The sequence below is a fragment of the Desmodus rotundus genome, chromosome 2 (assembly GCF_022682495.2).
Source record: "Desmodus rotundus isolate HL8 chromosome 2, HLdesRot8A.1, whole genome shotgun sequence".
NCBI classification, from domain to species: domain Eukaryota; kingdom Metazoa; phylum Chordata; class Mammalia; order Chiroptera; family Phyllostomidae; genus Desmodus; species Desmodus rotundus.
The window spans coordinates 106839644-106859892 of record NC_071388.1 but is presented as its reverse complement, the minus strand read 5'-3'; the positions used below and the strand labels follow the sequence as shown (position 1 = coordinate 106859892).

Genomic DNA, 20249 nt, shown 5'->3' with positions numbered 1-20249 from the left:
AGAGTGGGGGTGGAAACTACAGTGGCAGGGAGGAATGGCTGGCAGAGGGAAAGATACCAGAGAGAGTAGGCTGAGCTGACACTTGGTAACATGTGGGTGTGTGGGCAGGGCTGCCATGTTCTCCTACTGGGAAGGCACCTACGGGCACCCTGGGCTGCCAGCTATGGGAAGATACCATGGCCACATGCCCTGGCCACTGGCTAGTCTTTTGGAGGTGGGAGGAAGGCCTTAGTGGTCAGCCTGATGAGGGAGGTGTAGTACAGAAGGATCAAGGGCAGCACAACAGACCTTCTCCCCAAATCCACATCATCAGAAGCAGTCACCAGGGCCTGGGCAACTTCTAGGCAGGACTCATGCAATTCCAGCAATGATCATGCTCCTCTTAAGAAATTATATCGAGCTTTATTAAATAAACCAAGTTGAAATACGTCAGTTTGAGCTCAAGTAATATGCAAGGCACAATTCTTCCTGTCTCCAGCTTTATCAAAATAAATCATACAGACCAGCCCCAAAGGACTGAAGTGCATTCACTCTGCAGTTCAGAATCAAACCAAACCTCACACACAGCATCCATGTGTGACTGGCCCTGGGGTATGTCTCTAGGCCTGGCCCCAGGGTACAGGGCAGACGGTTGGAGGCCTCAGTTGCTGAAAAAGTAGGAACTGGGAAGGAGGGAGGTCTTTTCCCACTTGTCTTCTCCCCAGCCTCTTCAGTGGCCCTGCTGGACTCTGCACCTGCTGGGAAGCTGCCTGGAGGGCAGGGAGGCATCTTCCATTTGCAGCAACAAGGAGGCTCAGATCTGCTGAGGTGTGACTGTTGTACAAAAGAAGGGGCAAATAACACTGGGTCTCTGTGCTTGGGTGGGACACAGAGGCTTCTCCTAAGGAACAGACAAGGACGTTTTCCTAATGATGCTTCCACTGTCCCTGTGCTGACAGAGAGCTGGGATGTCCCCATAGGGCTGAGGCTGAAGCCAGGAGATGTTTACACAGGTTAGGAAACAAAGAACCCCAAAGGCCAGCAGTCTATTCACAGTGGCCCCAAGTGGGGTGGAAAGCAGCCTGGCTGGTAGTTCCTGCAGTGTCTCACATCTTGTGAGGCTGAGCTGGCTCAGGGGCCCAGTCGCTGCAGTCCTGAGGCTTCTCGTGCAGCGACAGGGCAGGCACGGGACACTTGTCATTCACACTCCTCATTTTCGAGCAGGAGCCAGATTAGGGGAAAAGTAGTTTCCACAGGGAAAACACCCCACACAAATGAAAAAGGAATTAAAAAGTCCTTTCCCTGAGACCAATGCAGTAATATCTTCTACAGTCAACTTCTAAACAGAGCTCTGCCTGCTCAGAGTCCTGAGAAGGGAGTGATTTTAGAGTCTAGGAAAACTAAAGCATTGTCCAGAAATCCTCGATAACCAGGCATAAAGGAATGAGTCAGAAAGTCTGAGCCTTTGCAAGACTGAAGTAAAATAAACTGCAATAGATAAGAATAAGCTAATGAGCACAGCCTAACTAAGTATGTATGAGAACAGAGGCTTCAGTGAGAGCGGGCCTGTCAGGCTCAGGCCTCAGGAGCTAGCTCCAGGCTAGACGCTGCAGGCTGCCCCTCTGTGCAGCCACAGGAGTGTCAGGGCCTCAAGAGGGGCGACGACTAGTGGGAGGTGTAGGCAGGGCTCCACAGCCCCGAGGGAGGACTAGCTCTGCGACCAGGAGGCAGAGCATTGCAAGGCATCAGTGATGAAGCAGCAAAATCTAGGGTGAAAAGAGAGACAAGTGAGCAACAGAGCACAAAAGGGAGGGGCATTCCTCAGAGTCCTCTGAACAAAGTTTACCAGGCGCTTTCCTAAGTATGCCCCCAGGCATCTCTGGGCCACACACGAATCTACTGGGGGCTTGCTAAGCTGGCCCTAAGAGGGAAGGAGCAACAGCTGGATATGAATAGAGTTCTGGAGCTTGACTCCTGACCTCCCAGAACTCAAATACAGAGAGTCTCAGGGTGACAGAGAAGCATCCGGTCCACGGTGCATGAAGGAAGGGACCATTCGACTAGGTAGAAACAGCTTCTTGGGCAGAGAAAGCTGCATAAACAAAGACTCTAAGGTGTGCAGAAGGGTCTGGAGTATTGGGGAGACAGTGCAAAGGCTCCGGTGTGAACCCAACAAACAGGGAGCGGTGAATAGTGGAGATGTGGTTAGGGTGACTTCTGTGAGGACAGACGGTTAACATACCCGAGTTACAAAGCAAGTGAGCTGTCAAACATCTTTCATTGGGCAAGTTCACAAGCCTAAGAGGCACCTGGTAAAAGACTATGATTCTAGGGATCCAGGTTGCACGTGGGAACTTCTTGCTCTACAAAATGCATCTATACAAAACTGTGTCCTCTTCCAAAAAATTCACGGACTCAAAACCTAGACATGCCCCCCGTCCCTCCAAAGTCAGTAGACATCAGCTCAAGGATTTCTTAGGTAGGGAGGGAATGTTTGAATGGGAATAAGGAGACACAGGGCTGCTATGTACAGCTGTGCATATTGGGTACCATTTCAGGGAATACCACTTATATAGAGAGGTGACCCCTGAAGTTGTACAGAGTTGCCAGGGCCTTGGTGCCACCAGAGACAATGGACTGTTACAAGGGATGGGCCTTGGCATTCCAATTTTTTTTATCAGGACTCCCAGAACCCTTGCCTCTGAGTCAGCCAGCCCAGTCCCAGCTTAGAGCCCACTGCAGTCACCCAGGAGACTCGAGCCAGGCCCAGAGCTCCCTGCTGCTGTCCCTCTACCCTGCACGGGTCTGTTTGGGAGAGCTCTCCTGACCCAGGGCCAGGACCAGCCTTGGAGCTGTGGGGTTCCCTCCCACCAGCTCCCAGCTCTGCCCTCGTTTTAGGGCCTTGACCACCACTTCTTCCCTAAGCTCCTCCTCTTCCTCCCAGTTCTGCCTGGCTGTGCTCAGGGTGACTACTCACAGTGGGGGCTGTGCTGAGGACTGGCTCGGTGGGACAGAGCTGGCGGTGAGTTGAGCTCTCGGGGGGCACAGACCATGTGATAAGCTGCAAGATCAAATATGTGGCTGGTAAGAACAGCTAGGGTGGGGAAGCAATCCAAGGGACACAATGTAGTCTCCTCACCTATGATCATGACAGCAGTCCCAGCCAGTAGGGCAAAAAGTGTGAAGAACATGACTTGGTAGGAGTCCAAGAAGTGCTGGAAGAGGCTGGCTCCATCTGTGATCAATGGAAATATAATTACTAAATGCCACATGGAGTCCTTTCGTGTCCATGTGCATGGACAGAGCGTGAGGTGGCCTGCTTGAGGCCAGGGATAGTGTCTGGTCCCATGGGGCTGTCACTTCAGTACTCTGCCACCTTCCACTTGTTCTGCCTGATCTGACCCTGTACTGCCTGACAGTCTGCTTCCTTGGAGGAGACACCTCATGGAAAGGCTCGACACTGCTCAGCAAGAAGGCTCCATTTCCTTACAGTTCAGCTAGAGGGTAGAATAGACTTATCTGGGGGAGTATGGAGGGTGTAGGCTGCTTGGGAGTCAGCCATACTGCCTCAAAAGCAGTGTTGAAAAAGCCAGGTTGTGAGTTCGGACCACAGAAGTGGAGGTCAGGGGCAAGGCATTGTACAGTGACCCCACTGCTCTTAGAGGTAAGGATGAGTGTGTCAAGGATACCCAGCACCTTCTGCACCAAAGCCTCTCTTCCTCTGGGACCCTTCTTGGCATGGCCAAGGCCTCATCTCCAACCCTTATCAAAGACCCCTCCCTCTACTTCACTGGGCTGTCCTAAGCTCAGCGGGAAGAATGCAGTGGCCTCCTCAAGTGTTCCTGACACTGGTCGTGCCCCTTCAGTCCACTCCCAACCAGGCCTGACCAGGTCACTTCCCTCCCCTCAGGAAAAAACCCAAGTCCCTGGGCTGGCATTTCAGGTCCCTGGCCCAGCCCCATACCCTGCACATCACCCCAGGGGCTTTCTGACTGTACCACCCTGTCCCCACCCACTCTCATCCTTCTGGACCCAGCTGAAGCAGCCCATTGGAACTGCAGCCCCTCCCAGCAGAGGTGAAACTACCCCTCTGTATGTTGCACCCATCTCAACCACATCTCTAGAGTCATTCCTTTCTTTCTGCAGCTGTGAATCTGTGCCTCTTCATTGGGGATTGCAGGCAGAGGTTGTGGGAGTGCTTCTTAGGCATCTGTCCAGCACAGGGTCAGGCACACAACAGGTACTGACCCATGATGACAAAATAAATAAATTCACTCATTATTAAGCACCCTAACTCTATGTGGGGTAGGCTCTGTACTAAGTGCTATACTCACTTACTTAACTTCTAGTTGGGGAAGACCAGCAGAAATCATAATTTCTGCAGACAACTTAATGATATTAATTATTGCATAGGCTGGTAATCGGAAGCAGTGCTCTAGAAGAAATGCAAGGGTAAGAATGTTTAGAGTGAGGCTTGTATTTTCAGATTCTAGGAGAAGGTAACATCTGAAGGAAGCTTAAAGGAGATGGGAGTTTTGGGCAAGGGGCTACCAAGAGCTCTAGTTGGGGGCTGCATACGTTTCAAAAGCAGGAAGGAGGCCCATCTGGCTGGAACAGGGTGCACAAGGGGGAAATGAGTCATAAGTTGGTCAGGAGGGCAGACCATGTGGGGGCCTTTCGAGATCTTGGAGGGACTTGGGCTTTATCTCCCAAGGGAAGTGGGAGCCATGGCAGAATGCTGAGCATAGAAGAGGTGCAATCTAGTCACATTTTAACAGGCTCCCTATGGCTGCCATGTTGAGAATAAACTAGGGGGAGCAAAGTGTGCAAGATGGCTTAAATGGGCAATTTTCACTTTGTGGTACATTCTGCATTTCTGACTCTTCCAGTTCCCACGCCCCCAGGGTTCCATTAACACCCAAGGCTACTCTGGTCCATCTTTCCACACCCAGGTCTATCCCAGCTAGTGTCTCAGCCCAAGACTCACAAGGACCAGGCCCTCGGCGATCCATCACAAAGGCCACAGTTACTGGGATGGTGATGGCTTGGCTAGTCATAGGGCTGGAGAAGGTCAGAGAAGTAGACAGAGGCCCCTGGCTGCCGGCTGCAGGGTCTGAGATGCTGACTGTGTATGTGACAAAGCTGGGCAGCCCCGAAGACTTTTCCTTCTGAAAGGCCAGCACGGCTGGGGATCCTGATTTCACCTGGGAGAGACATCAGGGCTGTAGGTAAGTACCCTCACTGCTGCTGCACATGCTGTGCTTCCCTCCCATGCCTGGAAGCCAGAGGCAGGGACCCCTCCCTGGTCCCTCCCACGTGCTGGGGGTGGGAAAGATGGCTGGGTACTTCTAACTGACAGCATGCCATCTGCTACATCCAGGAAGGAGGACACTGTCTATACTAGAGCTGTTTTTAAGGAAAGGTCAAATCAGTATCATTGAATTCTAATCAAGTGCTCTTTTAAAAATGCTAAACTGACACGAACTATCTATCACCACACACTAAGTTTCAAGGGGAGTAGCCTGGAGCTCTATTAATGGTGGATCACCAGCAGCCCCATCCCAGAGCCTGGAAGACACTCCATTACCAAAAACCCACTCATCCCTTTCTCTCAGCTCAGCCACATCTGCAGCTGTGAGACCAAAGAAGGAGCTGGCAGAGAAACCAATAGCCCCTTCACACATCCTCCTGGTCTCTTAGCAGCCTGCTGGACTCCAGGACATTGTTCACCCTCCATTCAGCAGATGGGGAAATTGAGGCACAGACCGAGGGGACTTGCTCCCAGTTGTACATGACTCAGTGACAGGTTACAGATTAGGGGGTATTTCTTCCTGCCCCATGTCAGCAGCGTTCCTGCACTAAACCCATTCATTCAATCTACTAAATGCTCACTGAGCCCTGGCTGGTGTGGCTCAGTGGACTGAGCACTGGCCTGTGAACCAAAGGGTCGCTGGTTTGATTCCCAGTCAGGGCACATGCCTGGGTTGCAGGCCAGGTCCCCAGTTGGGGGTGTGAGAGAGGCAACCACACATTGATGTTTCTCTCCCTCTCTTTCTCCCTCCTCTCTCTCTAAAAATAAATAAATAACATCTATAAAATACTGTTCACTGAACACCGACTCTGTTAGAGAGGCTGTGCTAACTAAGTGCTGCCCTCGCATACTTAAACTTCTACTTGGGGAAGACCAGCAGAAATCATAATAGTGCTATGGGGAAAGAAGGGTTAAGAGTATTAAAATGTTTTGTTTTTAATTTTAGAAAGAGGTGATCTAGGATTTCCACGTTCCATCTAGCCTTCTCTGCCTCCTGGTCCCTTCTCGAGCCCTAGGCTTGTATGCCGATGCCACTTACCTCCAGGTTCTCCAGAATCTCCACGGCACCAAAGACTTTGACCTCAGAGCTGGTATAATGGTTGCTCAAAAGGATTTCAGCCTGGTCGGTATACAGTCCTGGGCTGAAGGGCACCTCAGCCCCAACCTGTTCTCCAGAGAAGCGGCTGCCCAGGAGGGAGGCAGTGACCAGCAGCACTGTCTTCTTCATGCTCAGGTGCTTCAGCTGCGTGTCTGTCAGTCTGTGCATCATGACTGAGCAGAGGTACTGACCTGTGGAGACAAGGGTGTTCTACTTCGTCCTCTTTCCCACCCATGCTCTCATGCTATTCCTTCTCCCAGCTTTTCTTTCTTCTTTTTTTAAAGAACATCTTAGATTTTTAATCCTTTCTTTACAGATTACCTAGACCAGTTTTGATTAAGAAAAGAGTAGAAAGTTATTAACTGCCACTAATGGTGGCATGTGTCACACCTGTCAGTTTTCCAGAGTCCTGTTTTGCAGGTGGTCAATGCATTGCTGGGGTCTCTGTCCCCACTCGCTGGAATCAAGCACGATAGGTCGCTTTCCCCTGTATTTCTTTGTAAATGCTTCAGTGTTCTTACAGAAGTTCTTATGGTCCTTAGAGTATTCTTCAGCTAGGTCTGCCCAAAGGTGGTGCTTGGGCTGGGGGTCATTCCCTAGTGCTATGAGGGGCTGGATCATTTGGCCGGTTTTGGTTGCTGGTTTCTAGCTTTCAGCACTAATTACTGGCAGACAGATCTTCCCCCTTTCATTGATGTTGGGGGTGCTAGACATTCATTTGAAATGTGACCTGAAGCAGTTTAAATACGCACTCAGCTAGAAAGTTGATTTAAATTCTGAAGGCCCCTTTATCATATGGGCGGTTAGGGACAATAAGCCCTTGCCAAGTCAGTAAGTTTGTGTCATCAACCTGGATGCTTTGGAAGTTTTTAATTCCACATCTGCGGATTTCTTCAAGCTCCTTTGGCAGCCGCCTGCTAGCCACCATCTTGGATCTGCCACTGCTGGTTTCCCAGTCTCTCCCTGCTGTTCTCTTGGAGAATTCCTACTCATTCCTCAGAGCCCAGGTGAGGCATCACCTCATCCAAGGGCCTCCTGGGAAGTTCTTCATCAGTGTCTCAGCCCACTAAATACCCTATTCATGACCAGTACTTTCCTTCACTGTCTCAGAATACTCATTCACCAGATCCTTGTTGGATTCATGCTCTCTGGGGCAGGAACATGGGTCCAGCCAACCTGGCTCAGAACAAGGCTGAGGAAATGGTGAACAGCAGACTCCATGACCCAACACTGGGTTGCAAGTCAAGCTGTAGCTGACTCAGAGTATAGCCTACGGCCCCAGATGCAGTAAGAAGTTCTATAAAGGCATGAGTTAGGACTATTTTGGCGTCTCATGCCCAGCATGTCTGACCCAGAGTAGACAAATGAGTTGAACAAATACTGTCGAGTGATGCCTTGGAAAGCTCCCTAAATCTAAAACTGGATGCCTAGACAGGGTCTCTTCGATGCCCATGCCAACCAAGTGCCCTACCATGCAGGCCTTCAGTTCCACAGCTCTAGTTACCAGTACTTTGTGTGACCCTTGACTATTTAATAAGGAAGGGACTTCCACTCCTCTCTGGCTTGCTCTTCTCAGAGCCCAGACCAGGTAGAGCAAGGTACCACCCACCCCATTTCACTGAGGGATACAGTCTCAATTCCCGCAGGCTCGGAGCTGGAAAGAGCAAAAGAGTAATCAAGCTCAGGGTTTCCAACTCTGAATCATGTCCTTTCTGCTGGGCTAGGTGGTTGCTGAAAATGGCCATGACCCATCACAGGAATGCCCCTTCACCTAGAGGACACGATGAACCACAGAGTCAGAGGACAGAATCAGTCCCCAGGCTTGGCTCTGGACAGACCGCCACTCTGGATACCCATTGTGAGTCAAATGCACTGAAGGCAAACCCTCCATTGAAAGTCAGTTTCCACTTTCAAACCCCTGCAGACTTACCTAGCACAGGGTCGAATGCTGGCTCTGCACTGAACACGTCATGTGCTGGGAAATCGAAGACGTCTTGCTTGAACTGGACCTGGCAGCTGATGAGGGATTCTGGATGCAGAGTCCTGATAACTTCCATCTGGGCCAGGGAGCACTCACCTAGAGATGGGGAGAGGTTGACATGGGTGTGGGCCAGGCCTGTGGACCACCACGCCAAGACCTGGCAAGTTCTCTACACCTGCCTAAAGAGCCCCAAGACGAAGGAACAAGGACAGGCCACATGGAGGCTGGCTGGGCCACAAAATGGCACCTGCACCCCAAGTTCCTTCCACGTGGAGCCCCCAGGGTTGCCAAAAAGATTCATGATGGTGCCATAGTTTATCGAAGCTGAGGACAAACTTTATAGAGGAGGGGGTCATTCTGAATCCCAGACAATTTCAGATCAGATTTCCAGCATCTGTTCTAGAGCCTGAGTCCAGGGGCATGGCAGATGGGTCAGTCAGGCCCATAAAGCATGTTGTCTGTTCCTGTCAGCGGGGGAAAAACGGGCAATTTATTTCTGGACATTAGGAGGGCAACAGTTCTGCATCAATGCACTGAGTATCTTCTCTATAGCAGCACAGTATTGTTCACTTGCACTGAGGTAGGAAAACAGAGGTCACCGTGACGAAATAAAGCTGCCTGCTTACTCAGAATGGAAATAGTGGTATTTAATTTTACCAGTTAAGTAGTCTTTTAATTAAAAAAAAAAAGCCTTGAGTTGATATATTTCTTTCTGGCAGCTGCTGTCCAGGGCTGTCATGGGCATGACCTGGGAGAGGTAATTACAAAGCCAACGACAGCAGTGAGGCCTGTTAAGTCCTTACGTTCTGAGATTAACAGTGTTTGGTTGGCTTTCTTTTCTCTGCTGCTCTAGAGCTAAAGTCGTATGTACAGCTCAGAAACAGTTTCTGGCTGCCACGCTCTTCTAGGAAGATTCCTTTCATGGCTTCTGCTTATGTATGACTCAAATTTCTAAGAAGATATAAGGAACAGGCTACCTGGGGTTAAATGTTCTCTCTGGAGTGGGCATGAGTTTGAGTAGGAAAACCATACAAAACCCTGTTAGAAGGGCACAAGAAGCTGCCCTCCCACTTCCCTGAGCCTGGCAGGGCCCCCACCTGGACAACCTGTGTCTTGCTCACTCTCTACCTCTCAGGTTAGAGCTTCTGTCTCCCACGATGATCATCACTTTGGAAGTTGTGACATCCTGGAAGTTGGTCTGGACAGGGCGGATGTGATGAGCTATGATCCTCTGAGGGACTCCAATCAGTATCTGGAAGGAGGCCAAGGGAACTGTAGTGAGTGCTGTGCATTTTTTATCTTACCCTGTGGCCTGGGACACAGGAATTGTCCATTTCACAATTGACAAAACTGAGGCTCAAAGCCTAAATGATGTGCTGGAGCATGGCAGAGTAAGGGTTAGACTCCTGGCTGGTCAGACTCCATAGCCCAGTGGTCTCCCACTGAACGAGAACTGAGCAGCAGGCCTGGATTCATTCATTGGTCTGGGGTGGGCTGTGGGTTTGGCTCCTATGGTAGTTATCACCACTTCTCTGTTCATCAGTTGGGTTAATTAACCTTTCGTCAAAGAGAAAAGAACATATTTTACTTTACTGTCATTTATTCAAAATAAATTAACCCAGCCAAAATGCATACTCACACAGCTCTGGCAGTGAAGGCCCCCAGACTCCAGTCTTCCCAGATTTCTCCTGCTCACACCCTTTGCCCATCTTACAACCCCAGATTCATGCCTTCACCTCCTCTGCAAAGCCCAACCCTGTCTGCCCCGCAGGCTCATCTCCAGAGCAGCCTTCTGCAGCTGGAAGGCGGCCCGCCCAACTCTGTGCAGGCACTGAACACTTCCTGCTTCCTCCAGATGTGATTTCTATCAGAACTTGATCTCCTGGAAAATGGGGATATCGTCCCACTTTCCCAGAAGTGTTCACCGCTCAGTACCATGGTGATCAGAGCTGTAAGCAAGGCTCAGGCCCCCCAGTGGTCACCCACACCCCTGTGCTGGTACCTACCATGTTCTCCAGTCTTTTCTTCCCCTGACTGCCCTGTGGTAGTCGTTTTCCCACTTCTTCCTTCCTCCTCCACACTTCGGAGAGAGGGTCAGGGCCTTGACCCCACTCCCTTCTTGCTCTGGTGTGCCTTCCAAGAACCCAGGTCTTTAAGAATCATCTGTGTGCTGTAAACCCCTACCCCCTCTCCAGCTTTTTGCCCTGGAACTCCAGGTACACCTGCCTACCTGCATTACCACCAGTTCCTGGAGGAACTCAAACTCACCATGTCCCAAAGACACTCATCATCTTCCTCTGAAACTAGCTTCCTTTTCTGTGTTTTTCTTTTCACAGAAAAAAAAAGCACAGAAAAGCAAAGGACCAACATCTACCTCGTCACCCAAGCCAGACCATGGGGAGTCATCCCCAAGGCATCCTTCTCCCTCACCCCCTACTTCTAAATGGTCATCAAGCTTTGATGACTTCTCCTCCTGAATCTCTTCCAAAGTCACCCTTACTTTCTACCCACCCAATGGTACCAGCTGAGGGTACACCACCCTTGGTCTCCTGGCTGCTCACTTTGCAGCTATTCCTCCTCTCTTGGGCTTTTAGACTCTTCTGGGTATCAGGTGATTGTTCCAAAACATACCTCTGATTCATACTACTGTCTGATTAAAAAAAATACCTGATGAACCCCTACTACATCTAGCATAAATTGTCACCCCTTTACCCTGGTGTAGTAACAGTACAGTTAATACCTACTGAGCATTTGCTATGTGCTGAGTACCATTCTAAGTGCTTCACACACGTTAAGCCATTATTCTGCATAGCACTATCATCCCGATGTGGTAGGTAAGAAAACTGGGGCACAGGGAGATTTAGTAACTTATCCAAGATCACCCAGCCTCTAAGCTGGGTGGTACAGCTGGGATTTAAACTTAGGAAGCCTGGTCCATGGAACTAACTACCTGGAAATCAGAGCATTTCATGATCTGATCACAAAACAAGCCCCCACTTCCCCACACCCTATATTCCAGCCACCAGGAATGGGCTCTTGAATCCTGCACACCTTTGCCCATGCCATGCTCCTCTGTCAGCAACCCTTCCAGGTCCCTGCCCCTGACCATTCTAGTAGCTCATTCCAGGAGAGCACAGCTTTATTAGTCACAAGGTGCCTCTCTCTGCGATGCGCTGGTGCAAACTGCATTGCTACAGCACTAAACATGCAAGGTCCTGGCTGATACTGCTGGATTCACTAAGAGCAGGCTGTCTCTAGGAATGAGACACAGTGGGATGCAGCCAGACTTACTCAATGATTCATGCTCAGCTGCAGATAAACAGAAGAGAGAGCTTTGTTTGCCTCCAGAAAGACTCAAAAGCTGACTTGCTGGGGGAGTTTTAACTTTGCTGGTAATGCCAAATCACTATGCTGGCCGGCTCACAGCCACAACTCCCAAGGAATGCCCATGCAGGACATTTCTGCCCTTCCAGGCACACCTTGAGTTGAGTGGGAGCTGAAATCAACCCTAGGAGATTGCCTCTCATCATCACACTATTTGAACATGGGGAGTTGGAGGCTGGAAATAGAAGGTCACTTGTCCCAATCCTAGAGGTAAGTGGGTGGCAGATCCCAGACTCATGACTCCCAGATCCTGATAGTCTTCCAAGGCACTGACACTTATTTCTTAAAAGGAATCATTCAGTATCATAAACTGAAAGTTTTGCCCCAAGAATTTCAGCCATGCCTCTCAGGCCATTGAACCATGTATGTTCTCAAGCTCACCTCCTTGTAGGTCCTCAGATGCCCAGTGACCTCATAGTAAACTGTCACAGGTCCGACATCCCGGGCCACAGCCACTCCCGTCTTGGGGTCTACCTGAAGGATGCTGTTGGCTGAGGAGCTCCAGGTTCCGGAGAGACCTGGGAGAGAAAGCCCAAAAGTCAAGCATCTTTCCCACATCTGACACACCTGCCAAACCCCTTCTCACCTGGTGACTGCCAGCCTTCTTGCTCTCCCATCCCCACACTCCACATGGCTGCCCAAGGGAGCTCACTCATCTCCCTCAGGACAGAATTTATGCTCTGCCTACCTCTGCAGCCTGGTTGGCCCACTCCCCTCATGTTCCTGGCTGGAGCCCCCAGACCATCTGCAGCTCTACTGCACCTGCTTACTACAGAGCTATAGCCCTGGGAAGAAGGAGCCTCTGGCCACTCCCATCCCCAACACCTCCCTGCTTGTTGTCTCCTAGTCACTCCCTGTCCTGAGATGACCTGGGCGCTGTCCCTCCAGGCCCCAACCTCTACGTGCTGTTCCCTACAGCACTTCCCCGCACATTTAGTTGTCAATCCTTTTCTACCAAACACAGCAGGTGTTAGGTTCAGAGCTGTTTCTCGACAGCATTTGTCAATTAAAAGCCAATCATATTACATGATAAGCACAATAAAAGAACTTGGCAACCACATTCTATTTATGGCAACTTATATTTGCTTTTCTTTCAAGGCAGTGTTTACCTTTCTTTTAAAAGGAATTTAATCAGATAAAGAAGATAGGGGAGAGAGGCAAGATGGCAGAGAGTGAGTGGAAGCCACACTATCCTCCTCCCAGGACCAATCTGGAATTACAACTAAATCTTGGAGAAATCACCCAGAACAAATAACTGAACAACAGAGAGAGAGAAGCCTCACAACATCAGACAGACAGAAGAACCAGCTTCAGCACAACCTGTCTGGTAAGGAGTATGGTGGAGACTTGAGAGGGCTGGCTGGGCGCCTACAGGTGGTAGCACTGGAGGGATAATTAAGCAGCAAATTAGGCACCCCCCCCCAAGAAGAATGGGGTCTAAGCCCTAAGCTGGGATCCCCAGCCTAGAGTACCAGAGCCCAAAAAGTACACAGATAACAACTGGCAGCAAAAAGCGGCAGGGTTGGCTCTGCCAGGGACAGACGGCTGGAGACACAAAGAGCTGTTTAAAGGGTCAATGAACAAATTTTCATTTGCTGCCACTTACCCAGGGCTCCGGCAAAGGTGGGGGCAGAGTGGGCCGGAGATGCTTGAAGAGACACTGGGGACAGAAGCTTTGGGGAGAAAGTGGAGAGAGTAGCCGCAGGGAACCCAGTGCTGAGTCATCCCCCATATGGCAGCAGCCATCCTGCTCAGGCAGACCACTCCCCTCTGAGCAGCAGCAGCCTGATGGAAAACATTAGCCCCAACGCCAGGAGGGATTCTGTCCTGCCCTATGGGGCTTAAGCCTGACTGCTGAGTGCAGAGTGTCTAGAGTAAAATGGAAGGAGACAGCCACAGATAGTACATCACTGGCAGTCTCTGAGGAGGATGCCTAAGGTCTGACGGGGTCAACATCTGACATCACCAGAGGCGGATCCAAAAAGAGAAAAACAGTGGTAAATAGTGAAGGCTAGAGAGATGAAATCCACTGTGGCCTTCTCCATAATTAGCGATATTTTCTTCCCTGCATAGCTTTTTAACATTCATTTCTTTTCCAGCAAGTTTGTGAATGTTAAGTCATAAGAATTTATACTACAGTTTATTTCTCTCCTTTCTTATAATAGCTTCAATCTCTTTACAACCTTATTAATACTGGTTCATTTGCTGTTGATGCCGAGATTGCAGGGGGCACATTTTTTTGCGGATGTGGGTTTGTTCCCTGGGCTTTGCGGTTTTCTTCTGCCAGCACCTGCACAATGCACACAAGATGAGGTGGGCGGATTGACCCTCAGTCAACCAGCTGGAGAAAAGGACTTACCAAAGAACGACCCAATAACAATCAAAATGCAATTACATCCAAACGGCCAACATAAATGACAGCCCAAGAACATCCACTTCAGGAGATCAAGGAGACTGAACCACTGAATCTCACAGGTCTTATACCATTGAAGTTCACACCACAAACTCAGGGGGTCAGAACAGATCAATTTAAGAAGCAGAGGCTAACAAGAAGAGTTTCACAAAACAATGGGGAGACAAAGAAACAACCCCCAAATGAAGGAAAGGAGGAAGCCTCAGAAATAATGCTAAATGAAATAGAGGCAAGTCAACCATCAGATATTGAGTTCAAAGCAATGGTTATAAGGAAGCTCAATGAACACGCTAAGAATTCCAAAAACTACAGGGAAACTACGAGGAACTTACTGCAAACTATATCAACCCGAAAAAGGAAATAGAAACTATCAACAAGGGCCAAGAGGAAATGAAGAATACAATTTCTGAAGAGAAAAACACAATGGAAGGACTCAAAAGCAGGCTAGCTGAAGCAGAGGATTGAATCACCCAGCTGGAAGACAAGGTAGAAAAAAACTCCCAAAATGAGAAAGAAAAGGAAAAAAGACCCAGAAAGAATGAAGAGGTGTTAAGGAAACTGCAGAACAACATGAAACGTAATAATATCTGTATAATAGGGATACCAGAGGGAGAAGAAGAGGAGCAAGGGATAGAAAACCTGTTTGAAAAAGTAATGATGGAAAATTTCCCTAATTTGATGAGAGAAAAACTCACACAAATCCAGAAAGCACAGAGGGTCCCAATCAAGAGGAACCCAAAGAAACCCACTCCAAGACACATCATAATTAAAACGGCAAAACTTAAAGACAAAGAGAGAATCTTAAAGGCAGAAAGGGAGAAACAGGAAGTAACATACAAGGGAGCCCCGATAAGGCTAGCAGTTGACTTCTCAACGGAAACACTACCAGCCACAGGGGAATGGCAAGAAATATTCCAAGTAATGAAAACCAAAGGCCTGCAGCCAAGACTACTTTATCCAACAAGGCTCTCAATTAAAACGGAAGATGAAATAAGGAGTTTCCAGACAAAAGAAGGCTCAAAGAATACACCTCCACCAAACCAGCACTGCAAGATATGCTAAAGGGACTGCTTTAAGAAGAGAAAGAAAAGAGTGAGAGAGAGAAGAACACAGGTACAAAGGAAGTACAATGGCAATGAATAAGTACCTATCAATAATAACCTTAAATGTAAATGGATTAAATGCTCCAATTGAAAGACACAGAATAGCTGAATGGATAAGAAATCATGACCCACACATATGCTGCCCACTGGAGACCCATCTCAGGACAAAAGACCTACACAGACTGAAAGTGAAGGGCTGCAAACAATTTTTCCAAGCAACGGACAGGAAAAGAAAAGCAGGAGTAGCAATACTCATATCAGACAAAATAGACTTCCAAAGAAGCGCCATAAAGAGAGACCCAGAAGGTCACTTCATAATACTCAAAGGAAGAATCCACCAAGAAAACATAAACATTATAAATATATATGCACCCAACATAGGAGCACCCAAACACATAAAGAAAATCTTGGAGGATTTCAAGAAAGATATTCACAGCAACACAATTATAGTAGGGGACATTAACACCCCACTGTCAAATATAGACAGATCTTCCAAACAAAATATCAACAAAGATATTGCTGCATTGAACAATGCCCTAGATCAAATGGACTTAAATGATATATATAGAGAGAGCCTTTCATCCCAAAGAAGCAAAATGCACATGGAACATTTTCATTCAAAGGTAGACCACATGAGAGGACACGAAGCAAGCCTCAACAAATTCAAGCAAATTGAAATCATATCAAGCATCTTCCCTGACCACAAGGGACTGAAACCAGAAGCCAACCTCAAGGGAAAACCTTAAAAACACTCAAACTCATGGAGATTGAATAGCATGCTATTAAACAATGAATGGGTTAAGAATGCGATCAAGGAAGAAATCAAAAAGTTTCTGAAAACAAATGAACATGAACACCCAAGAGTCCAAAACTATTGGGACACAGAGAAGGCAGTTCTGAGAGGGAAGTTTATAACAATACAGGCCTACCTAAAAAAGAGAAACATTTCCAATAAACAACCTAACCCTACATCTACAAGAACTGGAGGAACAATAACAAACAAAGCCCAGAAAGAGCAAAGGAAGGAAATAACCAAGATCAGAGCAGAATTAAACAACATAGGGACTAAAAGCACAATTGTAAGGATCAGTAAATCCAGGAGCTGGTTCTTTGAAAAGATAAAACAAAATCGACAAGGCTTTTTAAGCAGACTCATCAAGAAAAAAAGAGAGAGGACCCAAATAAACACAGTCAGAGATGAAAGGAGAGATTACAACTGATACCACAGAAATACAAGGATTTTAAGAAATTACTATGAAGAACTATATGCCAAGAAATTTTAAAACCAGGGTGAAATGGACAAATTTCTAGAAAAATATAATCTTCTAAATTGAAAGAAGAAGACGCAGAAAGCCTGAACTGACCAATAACAGCTGATGAAATTGAAACACTACTCAAAAAACTCTTGGCACACAAAAGCCCTGGACCAGATGGTTTCACAGGAGAATTTTACAAAACATTTAAGAAAGAGCTAACCCCTATCCTTCACAGACTATTGCAAAAAATCCAAGAAGAGGGAAGACTCCCAAACTCTTTTTATGAAGCCAGCATCATCCTAATCCCAAAACCAAATAAAGACACAACAAAGAAAGAAAACTACAGGCCAATATCGCTGATGAACATAGATGCTAAAAAGCCTCAACAAAATATTGGCAAACTGCATCCAGCAATACATTAAAAAGATCATACTCCATGATCAATTGGGATTCATCCCAGGGATGCAAGGACGGTTCAATATTCACAAATCAGTAAATGTAACACATCACATAAACAAAAGGGAAGACAAAAATCACATGATCATATCAATAGATGCGGAAGAAGCATTTGATAAGGTACAGCACCCATTTATGATAAAAACACTCAGCAAAGCCCCTGACAACAAGTAAATGAATGAGTGTGGCTGAGTTCTAGTAAAATTTTATTTACAAAAATTAGGCAGCGGGCTGGATGCGGTCCAGGGTGGTAGTCTTTTGACTCCTGTTCTAGAACATCAACGGAATTCTATCTGTACACCTCCCACAACAGGAAGCTGAGCACCTCCCCTGGGAGCCCACTCATCTTTTTGAGGGCTCATATCTCACAAGGGAGGGTTCCTTTGGCCAGTGTCTCTCTTACCTTCCAGGCTGACCAGAACAGTGGCCAGACAGAGGATGTCCCCCACTACCACTGTGCCAGACAGCTCCGGAGAGATGGTGTGTAGTACGGGCAATGGGACGAAGTCAAAAAGGCCCACATGTTCTGTGTCCCACACGCTGAGCAGTGTCAGGCCCACGCTGATGGTGCGGATGATGCAGGTGTTGTTAGTTGTGCCCTTCCCGATTTGCACAAACTCATCTCTAGGCACAAGAGGGATATGAGGGCTCTCAGTAAGTATCAGGAAAGAGCCCCCAACTCCCGAGGGAGAAATACAGCATGAGTCCTCTGCTGGGCAGTGCTTTTTGCTGACTGCAGCCCCAGATGTTGCCTGACTCATGGCCACCCAGCAGGTGCTCCCAATAAGAAAGCACCACAAGCTGGATAAGCCTGCCCTCACCTCATCTTCCAGAGGAACCCATGGCCCTTGGCCAGGGATGGCCCACACCACCACCCCACACTGCAGATGGGGAGGCTGAGGCCCAGAGAGAAAAGTGACCTACAGAGTGTTTTCAAATAGGGAACGAGTGTGTCCTGGGGAGGCAGAGACTGCCCTTTGTGGTGTAACCGGAATAAGCAAAGTAGCTTCTGTACACTTCCTCATCTGCAAGATGAGTATAAGAATGAACGCTTGTTGCCCTGGCTTGTGTGCACTGAGCGCCGGCCTTGAACCAAAAGGTCGCCAGTTCAATTCCTGGTCAGGGCACATGCCTGGGTTGTGGGCCAGGTCCCCAGTGGGGGGAGTGCAAGAGGCAACCGATTGATGTTTCTCTCACACATTGATATTTCTCTGCCTCTCTTTCTCCCTCCCTTCCCCTCTCTCTAAAAAAAAGTAAATAAATAAAATTTTTTAAAAAGAACAAACCCTTGCCACAGACTTGATATGAGCAGTGAACCAGATCAGTGGTTGTAAGTGCTGAGACTGGTGCCTGGCATGTAGGAACAGCTCAGTCCATACCAGCCAGTGTTGTCCAGTGAAAAGGCTTAGTCTAGACAGGCTGAGGGTTAGGGTCCCAGCTTCATCACTTTCCTCTACCATGCCTTCTGACTCCTGAGCCCTGACTGGACTGTTTGAGAGAGACACTTACCACAAAAGGGTCAGCGTGACTTCTGCAGAATAGCTGATAGGCTGCAACAACCCAGCTCCATCCCCTCCAGGGCAGCCTACATCCCTGACTGACGGACAGCCAGTACTGTGTGCACAGAGCTCCACAGCTGGCCAGAGGCCCTTACAACCACAGCCTCAGTTGATGACTCTGAGGACTAGGCCATGTTCCCCATGTGACAGATAAGAAAACAGAGTGGAGAGGTGACCTGTCTTGCCCAAGTTCACAGGCTCCATAAAGGGCAAAGCTGGGCTTGAACCAGGTCTCACTGCAAACCAGGGTCCTTCTATCAAGACATGCCCCCAGCATCTGGCCTTGACTGTTTCAGCAAGAGGGACCACATCTGTCGCAGGGATCCTGGGAAGGCCAGGTTATAACGGCCATCAGCACTTGGACACAATCTTCTGTGCTCCTACCCCAGTGCTGCCTAGACAACTCCCCAAGCCCTACTCCTTCCTCCTGGTCTGATGCTTCTCTCTCCTCCTCCTCTGAGCTTGGACTGCATCCCCCTGGGGCAATGGTTCTCAGCCCTAGAGTAATGTGGAAGCCTTATTAAAAGACAGATTGTTGGGCCCTGTGAATGTGCACTTCTAAGAGGTCCCCAGTGATACTGATGATGCTGGTCTGGGGAGCACACTTTGAGAACCACCTCTCCAGCAGACTCAGAGTTTCAGCAGGCCCAGACTGACTCTATGGCTCTCTTCTTTGCTCTGGAGACCACTGCCCCCCACCACCTCACATTAGGCCTGTGGCTGCAGTTGTATGTCAGGAGAGTCATCCAAAAAGAATTGTTTCTTAGAGCTGGGTGGGACCTGGTATTAAAACCCCACTTCCTGGGTTGGGTGGCCCTGTACACGTAGCTTGACCTCTCTGGGCCCCAACATATGGGCTACAGTGAAGAGTGGGAAGTCATGCAGAAGTGCCTGCACACAGCACTAGTGAGCAACAGAGTGTTGGGAGGTATACCTTGCTCTGACCAACTCCTGTAGAGTCCGTAATTGATGATTTGCACCCACAGATTACAGGGCCAGGGCAATGGCTAGAGTTATTTATATCTCCCCTGCCATCCAGCTTTCGAAGGTACACTAAAGTCTTATTACGAACAGTCCATCTATGTTTTGCTTTCTGACCCTCAGGATATGTCCCTCCAAACATCATCCTGCAATACAGCAAACACAGGCTTCCAGCCACACTTTCCCCTCACTCCTCCTGCCTCTGGACCAAGCCTGGTGCTTCCCCTGGTGGCCCTGTGAGTGTGGCATGCCTCTCCTCCTAGAAACTTGAAGTAACAAAACTCTTCTTTCAATGGCATTTGCCTCTTTGTGTTGTCATCGGTCACCTCCATAAATTAAATCTGGTTACAACTGAGACACATTCATGTAAATAATGTACATCACCCACAACCTACCTGTCACCTCCATAAATTAAATCTGGTTACAACTGAGACACACTCATGTAAATAATGTACATCACCCACAACCTACCTGTTAGTTGCAAAGTTGAGGACCGAATTGTGAGCATGGAAGATGTCTCCAGAGTTGTCATGGAAGTGGACGGTGAAGGTCATGGTCATTCCCAAAGGCAGGGCCATCAGAGCCTCCTTGTTCTGGGTGTGCAGGGTAGGGCTCATGGAGATCCTCAGGTAAGACACAGGAGACACCTTACGGATGACGAGCAGATATGGCAATGACTGTTGGGAATAGGCTGCCCCCAAAACCCACCTCCCAAGGAGGAGATGCT

At 48.5% G+C, this 20249-nt stretch overlaps 1 protein-coding gene and 1 pseudogene across 4 annotated transcripts in view; both read right to left on the bottom strand.

Moving 5' to 3' along the window:
- Nucleotides 1–382: 382 nt before the first annotated feature.
- Nucleotides 383–20249, bottom strand: part of NUP210 (nucleoporin 210) — a 115911-nt gene continuing 96044 nt past the window's right edge. For 2 of the 4 annotated variants that reach the window (XM_045185817.2, XM_053918524.2), the window contains exons 31-40: nt 19994–20169; nt 17386–17606; nt 12136–12272; nt 9499–9622; nt 8320–8466; nt 6330–6580; nt 4967–5183; nt 3119–3214; nt 2957–3040; nt 383–1745 (exon numbers count right to left, since the gene is read on the bottom strand). In XM_045185817.2, the coding sequence (XP_045041752.2) occupies nt 1645–1745; nt 2957–3040; nt 3119–3214; nt 4967–5183; nt 6330–6580; nt 8320–8466; nt 9499–9622; nt 12136–12272; nt 17386–17606; nt 19994–20169 (1554 nt within the window). In that variant the 3' untranslated portion in view covers nt 383–1644. The other 2 variants (XM_053918525.2, XM_053918526.2) reach the window with 2 other exon arrangements.
- LOC112320434 (ubiquitin-conjugating enzyme E2 L3 pseudogene) lies at nt 6783–7366 on the bottom strand (annotated as a pseudogene).